Source organism: Anneissia japonica, unplaced genomic scaffold (genome assembly GCF_011630105.1).
Source record: "Anneissia japonica isolate Jap-2015-1 unplaced genomic scaffold, ASM1163010v1 scaffold287949_len505691_cov196, whole genome shotgun sequence".
Classification (NCBI taxonomy): domain Eukaryota; kingdom Metazoa; phylum Echinodermata; class Crinoidea; order Comatulida; family Comatulidae; genus Anneissia; species Anneissia japonica.
In genome coordinates, this window is record NW_022727758.1 from 345,239 (window position 1) to 355,529 (window position 10,291).

General features: G+C 31.4%; 1 protein-coding gene across 1 annotated transcript in view; it reads right to left on the reverse strand.

The window, feature by feature from the left end:
- The window catches only part of LOC117113790 (genetic suppressor element 1-like), a 98,175-nt gene extending 88,143 nt beyond the window's left edge, over positions 1 to 10,032 (reverse strand). The window contains exon 1 of the mRNA XM_033257221.1: positions 9,955 to 10,032. Within this exon, the coding sequence (XP_033113112.1) occupies positions 9,955 to 10,017 (63 nt within the window). The 5' untranslated portion in view covers positions 10,018 to 10,032. The remainder of the gene's footprint in view (positions 1 to 9,954) is intronic.
- Positions 10,033 to 10,291: the final 259 nt, after the last annotated feature.

The window sequence follows — 10,291 nt, forward strand, 5'->3', positions numbered from 1 at the left end:
AAATAATTAATTATATCATTATATCAATTTAAATTGCATACAGTCAAGTTAAATGAGTAATACATTAATAGATAATATTATTAACCTTTTATTTGCATTTGATATTAAAAAATTACAGCATTACAAAGAGACGGAAAAAATAATCATGGGAAAATGTATCTGGGAGAGAAAGATTCAAGGGAATTATAAGATAAACATCACAATGTAAATACCAAAAGGAAACCAATAAGATATACAAGGTTGTGTAAATAAAGACTTCCTATGTAAAAATAGATTAGCATGGCTTTTAAAACGAGAGGTAGTGAATAAATTATTAAAAATATAGTGCTACCAAACAGAAAAATTAATAAATAAAAAATCTGAATTACTCATTTCAAAGTCATAGATTAAAAAATAGTTTTTCATGACTTTCAGATCATTTTTTTTAAATAAAAATAATTACATTTTCTTCTCAAAACTGATATGGCTATAATAATTATTGGAAAAAATCATTAATTGGTATTATTATAAATTTTTTACCTAAAACTCATTAAAAGCTTTTAACATATTTAAATACACAAAGTAATAAGTAATTTTAATTATTCATAAATTACATGGCAATATATGTTTAAGTAATCAACACTGAAGTCAAGTATGCCATGACTCAGAATAAAAAGCTGTTTTGATTTTTAAATCCATGTTATAAATTCATACACCAGTATTTTGCAAATTAATCGAAAGACCTCTATTTGTAAACAATCCAGAAAGTAGTACTGCATACAGTACACAAACTTTTATAAAACGTACAGCATTCTTTTTAAATTTGCATATTAATTTTTTAAGTTCAAATGTTGTGAAAGATCAAAGGTCATCAAGGTCAAACTGTCAATTATGAATCCTAAAAAGATCAATAAAATCGTGATGAAAAGCAAAGGAGATATGTACTTAATTGAACTATTAGAACCCAGAAAGTAGGTCAGTTGAAATGGATTCCTGGCGACAACATAATACTCTATAATAATATGAACAGTCTAAATGATTACGAGAAACACAAGTGTTAAAAATGTAGAAATAAGTGGTAATTATAATATTTAAAAAAAAATTTTATACCAACATATTAAAAATTAACATTATTATATGCTCTATTAAAGGCAAACCCTCCTCTCCGCTCCCTTCCAAGAAAAAAAGTTTTAATTTCAAGATATTTCTGATAAATGCGAGTCTTCCTCTAATTTAAGTTCCTTCCAATTAAAACACCACTTTCTGTGGTCCTATATAATTCACAAGTGTCTTTTACCTTTAAAATTCTAACTAGAGACTTCCTAAAGACCATGAAACCCCGGTCCCAAAAATGGTCTATAATATAATGAGCATTCTGACTGATTCGACCTATCAAATACCCGAACACACTAGCGATCCCATGAAATAAAAATTATTTTCTAATTTTCGTTTATATAGTATGCTGTGGTTTTGTAAAGTTTTATGAACATTCTGAGATTGTGATTGGCAACGATTTTGAAAAAAATCGATGTTGCATGTGCTGTGTTCTGCGGTGAATTACACAAAAAAAACCGTGGAATATTCCTGTGAGAATGTAGTTGCATGATTGTCCGTGGATCCATTGAACGGGGATAACCTTCAACATAAACACATACAGATTGTATTGGGTGTAATGGCCTGGAAAATATTAGGTTTTTAAACTTTTGCGGTTAAAACCCTGGTTTTTGAAAGAATACTTTTCGAGGGTTCCAAGGGTTGTTAAATCCAACCCAGACTTATAAAATTCTGCACTACTACTAATAGTCTTTCGAGCCTAGAAAACTTTAATTTAGCATTGTATTTACAAAGGTTTTCTGAACTGCAACATTGTGAGACTTGAGATTGGAAAATCGTCCAGTGCCTGGGTCCTTTGCTAAGTTTAGGGAGAAAGCACCAAAATGACACCTAAAATTGCGTTTAATTAGCAGTACTAGTACATCAACAAAACCCATCTTTAAATATTTTTTTGATGTATTAGGAATAAAAATCCATCAATCTTGAGTGACAAATTTGTTTAATTGTTATTGCATGTGTAAAAAATATCATTTGTAAATCTTAACATGCAAACCATTTGAACTTTATATACTTATGTACCTATCATTGTACAGTGTAATAAAAATAGATATAAACATTTCTTGCACAGGATACTAGCTCAACTGGTAACACCACGGGAATTGTAAGAAACTATAAATAGCCAATATCCTTGAAGCTAAATAAATTTACTTGATCATTTGGAGGATACTGTAATTTATTTCAATGCATAATTCTTTTGTCACTCACTCCATCTCTGTCTAAATGCTATAACTTTTTAATCCATCTATGCTCTGGATGAATAATAATAAAAATGTTTTTTAAGGCCTTGCTTTTATAAAAATCTGCCTTTTATAAAATCTGTCTTCACAAAGATTGCTACAACAACCTAGTCGTACTGGAATGGAACTCAATAATTTAGTGATTATAGATGCTTGCTTTACTAGGGTCCTGGATTTCAATTCTGAGACAACAGATTTTTTTTTTTTTTTTGTCGCAACTTAACTAAACATATTTATTAGATCTGGAATTTTTGGGGGTTTTGAGAGTTGAAAAAAAAAGCAGTGACCTCAAAATTATTATACTTTGAATTATGAAAATATTCTATTCATAATTTTTTTTATACAAATATAGATTTTTGTCGTTGTTAAATCAAATTGGTGAAAGAGGATACAGGGAGGTAACTCCTGATGTATGCAAAAAGAATTGCATCTATCATTTATGTTTTCACTGTGCTGACAAAAGAAATTACTACTCACCAATTAGTATAGATCATTGGGGTCTACTTGAGTTTAATTATCAAGTTCATATATAAATATATATGTTTTGAATATTATTGAGATGAAAGGGGAGCTGAAATTGAAAGTTGGAGCCAATAGCTTATCCCATAGTTTTGAAATGGGGTCTCGATGATTAAGTGGGGGTGATATTTGCAAAATAAGGTGATTTTCATCTACTTAAGCATGTTTTTTAGCTTTGAAAAATTGGCGGGTAGGACTGGGCGGGGACGCAAGCTTTTTAAGGAGTACGCGCCGTTTTAGATACTCCAACGGGTGGAGAAAATATGTCAAGAATATAAAAGTTATACTTGTATGTACCTTATCATAATTGACAATGTACAGTATCTGGGGTCATTTATGTTCATGAACCTATAAAACACAATAAATCAAACTACAAAGTTTGATTTTTGGGCTGTTATCCCACCTGTGGCAGCCATGAAATTTGTAAATAAATTATCTCCCTTTATAGATGGATGGATGGATTTAATCGGGTGTAAATACCAGGGATAACCCACGAAAAAGAAGACTTATTTCCAGTGGGGTCCTTCTGGTGGTGATTGGGCAGTACTACACTGGGAGACAATACCCTACTGTTTTCCGAACAGTGTACTGTGTTCTTTAATGTGTACACAGGCAATAATGCACACAGGACCAATATGTCATCCGAAAGACGGTGCGCTATCGCTATCGTAACTTGCATTTCAGCAAGCAGAGCAGTGATGGGAATTGAACCGGGGGACCTAGTGATCTCCACAATTCAGCACACAAGCAGCGGCTACCACCAGTTTAGCCGAATGAGTTAAGCTGTACTCAATAAAATAAGTACTGTATCTAACAATCTAACGACTTAACTCTTTCAATTGCCTCATCCATTTCTTTATACGATGAAATGATAGGATCTAAATATAGGGTACCCACAATTCCTTTACCTCACACACTCACATCTTTTTAATTTATCAATTTTTTTTTTCTTTGGCCACTTCCACTGATGATCTTTGTAAAACAGTGTTTTTCACTAAAGCAAGGTCTAAACAAATTTTAATAGGTAGTTTTTGCTGCACAACGTTATCCGTAACTTTAACGTTAGTACTCATGCAACGCATTAGCTCCACCCCTTTATGTGTATTTAGAAAATACAAAACACACTTATTAAAAATTCAAAGTACATTAAAGTTATTCAAGTATGTGATTCTAAACTTTTGACCTTTACTTCCTAAAACCCTTGGCTCCATCTACGTAACGGTTAAGTGCAATTCTTAATCTAAAATGATGAAAGCTAGAGGATAGAAAAAAAAAATCAATACATCTTTATGATATACAGAGATATTGTCCGGCAAAGTAAATCTTGCACACAAATCCTGAACATAAAAAAAATGACATTTACGTTATCCTAGATCAGGAAATTGACTTGGTTTGTGTACAGTATACATTAATGGATTTTGGTAAGGTCATAAAAAGTGTGTATTTTTACACTGTAATAATCATCCCAACAATAACAATAAAATTAATAATTATATTGTTATTATTATTATCATCACTACTATTAAATCCCTAAATTAAAATAACAAAACAAAGATGGCTTTTAGGGTAAAGGGATCAGGGGGAAAAAAATTTGTTTATGGAGCTATTGAGGATGATGACAAAGATACTGATGTAAGATATTAGTGACGATGATGATGATGATGATGATGATGAAGATGATGAAAATGGCAGCACAATTGACTATGATGTTGACAACAACGAAGACAATGACTACAACGATGTGACGCCAAAAAAGACAATGCTCAACAATAATCACATTAATGCTGAATCTGTAGTACCCTCCAATACACATTTAAATCCAAAAATATCACAAGAATGAACTAAACCATTGAACCTGCTGTGAATATCAATGATATTTCCCACTTTCTAATTTCTGTTCATTGTCGTAAATAATCAACAAAGCTAGTCCAGAGCACGACACGGATACTTTAGCGTAAAACGACAATTGTGTAAGTGCGATGTGGAGTACATTTACTAGTATAAAGGTTAATGGTTTGAGACAATTCATGAAGCTTTCATAATAAATCATAAATGACAAAGATGTTCTCATTAAGTTTATTAACGACGATCATATTCTTCGACTGAGTTTCTTAAACTCAACGAAACATCAAGTTAATAGCCATGCAGGCTTAAGAAGAGAAGAAAATTATTCGTTATGTTATATTTTCGGGATTCTGACTGACATGAATCCGGTCAATGACATGGATCCGCATGTCGTGTACGGCTTGAGGTAATGTTCTTATAATGACGAGGACGGGCAATGACTGTGCGGACATGAAGTAATATACAGCCCCATACAAGTGGCTATGTTGAAATAATTTTGATGTTTTTCTGTAATGTTGCAAAAGGTTTGCATGTTTTAAATAGTAAATTTAACCTTTAAATTAAACATTGAAAATTTAAACCTACAAATTGAGACACGTCTCCATAAATTGAAGCTCAATTTATCTGATTAACAAAGTACTGTAGTTATTAACCTTTTACAGTAGAGGGCTAGTGATGTACAGTAGCAAGTGTTGTTAACAACATTCACCTGACAAGATTCATTGTAACTTGGTGTGAATTGGTGCGACAATCTTTCTGCAGCAAACTAACTACGGGAACTTATTGAAATACAGCATGTTCAACAGGTGTTACGGGGCAACGCAAGTCAACATTAGCCAATCAATTGAGTTATTTACATAGTCATTATTTGCATTTCATACATGTTTTGCATAAAATTTCCACTCTTGTTCATTATGTTTTGTTTATTGTACAGCATGTAAGACTACATTTGTTCCACTTTCAATTTTGTCAACAAATTTTCAAGTACATAAGCAAAATGAATGTTCTGTATCATGCTATGATCTATGGCCCTACGGCATGTCGTGAAACCTCGGCATTTCTGATTTGTGCCCAACTGGCGTGATCTGTGGTGAACGATAAGAGATTACTCTCATTCACCATTACTTATAGTACGTTACTCAGTTCCTTCGGTTAAAATAGGGTATTAAAATTAGGATAGTAGGTGGAAACCAAACCCCTGACAGTTTGTACTCTTGAAAGGAATGAAAGTCCTCTTCAATTATAGAAAGTAATAAAGAATTTGTGCTCGGGGTTCACTGTTGGGTCATCAAATACAACACTTCTTAAAGAGATGTGTAAAAACAAGGCACTATTATATGTATTTCCAGTAATACATTCCAAAAAGGAAAAAAAACCAATTAAATAAGAATTATAAAAATAAATTTTAATCACAATGAACAAGAAAATGTAAGGTATATATGTTATGATGACTAACAGTGTGAAAAAAAAAACCTATTTGATGAAATAAAATCAAAAGAATCAATAAGATTACTACAGGGCTGCAGTATTCTCATTTTAAAATTACAAGTTACTTACATTCAAAAGGGTTTAGTTACGATTCAAAATGCTAGCTAGCTGACAAGTCTCAACAGTGATTTTGAGATTAATTAATTACAGTTAACCAATAAAGTTTTTGTAGAGTTAATAACAAAATATTCTACCAAAAAGGAAATGGCCTTAATATTAAGGCTTTCCACATATTTTCAGAGATTAATTAATGGCAATTAATGACATTGATCAAAGTAATCAATACATAACTGAATGATTGATTAATTAATGAATCTTCTAACAGAAAATTATGACTTAATGTTAACTGTTATTTTTTTCAGATCTTTTTTATATAATTTAAGAAAGGTTTGTATATTTTATGAGTTATGATATCCCAAAATTAGATTTTTGTCTAAACATCAGAGAGACTATTATTTGCATTGACATTCTCAAGACATGTAGAAAAATGTGGGGACGATTATAACCAATAGAGTCTGGAATTCCTGCAGGGCACAAAAATGGACCACAAGGAAATACAGTTCAATCGGGTCAGAAATGGACATTGGCCAGGCAGTGCATGGCAAGGCCAACAATGAACAGCATTGCATCATTTTGCAGATCTGTTATTTAAGTAAAATCTGATATTTTTTTTATTATTAAAAGAGAAATTTAGTTTTATAATACTGTAATTTTTATATCATTTTATCATTTTATTATATTTCCCTTTTCAACTGCATATTTTTTTGTTTGTTTTTTTTTATTTTTGCTTTTGTGAATCTTGCATTTTATTCGCTTCTATTTTACTGGACCTTTCTATTTGTTGGTCTTTGAATTGTTTTTTTTATTGAATTTGTAAATATTTGAATTTTAACAATGTAATCTGTTGTTTGTACAGGGGTTGCAGATACATTCGTGTTATGGCGCATTGTTGCTGATGCAACCCCTGGACCGTTTGATGTCAAATAAATAAATGAAATGAAATGAAATATCAACTGTTATTTTCTAAATATAATAATTTTGATATTCTGGTAATGTATTATAAATCCAGTATATTTTAAATAAGTATTTTAAAACTAATAGAAAGCAGTACAGTAGGTCTAGAGTATTTATATGAAAAAACTGTATAAATTTGTAATCAACAATAACAATCACATATAAATATAGATAAGTTCAATACAAAATACATTAATACCAAAACTCAGACGCAAAATTATTTTAGTATTTCTATTTTCTATTAACAACAGTTTAACCTTAAATTACACAAAGCCATTAATATTACTATTTCAAAAACTATTAAAAAAAAAGAATGTTACTATTTAGGGGGAAACTATAATTTGCCATGTCAAATAAATTACACCAATTACAACTTTCCCTTTAGTTTTTGGGGCAGAATTATTTTTAGACTTTGGCCATAATCCATATAGATCATAGCTTTACAACACACAAAAATAAATCTCAACAAAGACACTTCATAAGCACTTAAAGCAAAGACTTGTACCAAACAAGTGTTCAAATGACCATAATGAAAAAGGTTCCATTCTATAAAAATTAATTTTTGACATTTTAATATATATTTTTTTTTTACAGAGAAAGAGCAATTTCAATGGATAACACAAGAGGTATTCAAGAAAATAATTCAAAATTAACTACAAAACAAATGTAAATAATTAATTAATTGATGTAGTGCTAATTTCCCTTATTTATCACTTTGGATTTGACCTTGTTTATGTTTTCATTATGTTTTCTTATTTATTTTTATTTTTGTTGCACACTATAAGAATTAAGCCTCTGTTTAAAAGAGACGAAGTTGTTTTTACTATTAATCTCTTCTGTTACCATACCATAGCCTGCAATTGTCTTTGTTCTTTATTAAAATGTATAACGTCATAAAAGACTAGTTAAAAAGGCCCAATACCAAATTCAACTGCTACAGGTAAAAAAAAAAAATGTGCAACATTTTCTTTAGACAACCTCACTGTTCAAGTTAAAAATTTTACTGCTAAAATTTAATCAGGAAAGGGGGAAGGGGAGGTTTAATTCCTGTAAGTGAATTTACAAGATTATCTTGACTCATACAAAATAAACTTTCTTTTTAACCTGACATTTTCGGAAGCTGAAAGTTGTAGCCTACTGTTTGTATCCAAATCTAGAAAAGATATCGTACATTAAAGAAATCATATGTAAATATTATTATTATAATATATACATATAACTGTATTATTATACTGTCATTAAATATGGTTCTTGTTTTAAAGAATGGTATACATATGTTAATCGGCTTGTTTTGATTTTCAATTAAAAGATCAATATTTCTAGGATCCCGCCAGGGCAGATGTGGATGGTCGACTTTTCGAGACCTAGCATTGTTTGCCATTACACCTTATTTTATCTGCTACAAACGTAACTTATTATTTTTATTATTATTATTAATATTAATTATTATTGTTATTATAACTTACTTTAAATGAAATACTAATATTGAACGCTAATTTTTTATTTTTAGGTCAACGGTGTATTTTTAAACACGCTGATAGAATTTCTGAATGGAATTTAGTGTTAATGACATATAGCACCCACCTATTTGCATGTCATTCTTCCTGATTTACAATCACTATAAGTTATTCTGATGCTTTGCCAAAAGTTGGTCGAAATAATTGCTCTCATTATAAATGCTACATCAGTGTACAGTAGTAGTACTGTATTTAAAGCCAGGGGAAAAAAATTGTTGATACAGGTAAGTTTGTACAACTGATTTTTCTATTAATACCCGATTCACACGTAGAATGAAATGTAACAAAATGTACCAAATTGTTACCGGGATATCTCCCGAGATATTCCTACTGGGATTAGTCGTATTCACACGTACAATTTCCATCCATGTAAAATCCTTGTAAAGAAGTCATTAGAAATGCTTGGTTGAACAACAACCGAACTTGAGGGTGCTATTTGTTTACTTTCTGAACTATGTACTTTGCATTTCGCGGTAAATACGTTCTGTGGAGCGTGTGAGCAAGAGAAGCAAGAATAGCTATTGTTAAAAATCAAAAAGAACGAAGAAAGATCGGCTGAGAATTCCTCCATTCTGAATGTTGCAGTACATATAATAAGCAATTATCCTAGGCCGGCTAGAAATTAGGCTTGGTTTGTTTTGAAATAATTCGTGCCACACAGTTGGCGAGGGCATGTCGAATCGAATAAAATTCCTGGGCATGCGCAGTCATCGTCATGTAACATCTCGGTAATCTTTACAGACCTTGCTGATGTCGGTAAAGATTACCGAGCTATTACACGGATGTTACATTTGTTTTACAAGGATTTGCATTCACACGCTTGGGCAAATGTAAGAATTTGTTACATTTTGGTAGATTTTTGTACGTGTGAATCGGGTATAAGACACGAAAAGTTCGACGAAAAACTTGCGACAGTTAATGAGATACAGATTTTTGAATATTTAAAAACTGAGAAAAAAGGTCAATTTCCCCCAGCTTTTAAATATTCAAAAATACCAATATTTTGGTTTTATTCAAACAACATTACCAAAATTTGACATAGCAGCATCAAGATGAATTGTGTCAATTGCACAGTAAAACTATGATACTATAAAGAGAAAAAAAATCTGTACTAACTACATAAAATTTATGAAAATTAAAATATCATAAACTTAAAAATAGAAAAAGATGGATTATGAAAGTCAACAAGGAAATTAGCATTAGGCCACTGGGACTGACAGCGGCCACAGTGCAGCACCTACTACAGCCAGTACACAATTCCATTCCAGACAGTAAGTAAATCCTTGCTGAGCCACAGGGCTCATGTAGGCTAGAGTTTATCCCCAGTTTCAAGTAGCATGAAGCAGACGAGAGTGTGATGTTTCCTCAGGTTATCGCCCAGCAATTTGCTAGCACCCATTGATATAGTTAGGTAGACTGAAGCAACGTAGATAAAGTGCCTTGCTTAAGGACACAAGCGCGATTAATGCACAGCAAAGGATTGAAAAGCCGACCTCTCAACTGCACCAAACCGCTTCCACACATACTTTAGAGTAGAGTTCTTTTTCATAGGCGTATACTGTAAGTTCATTCACATTG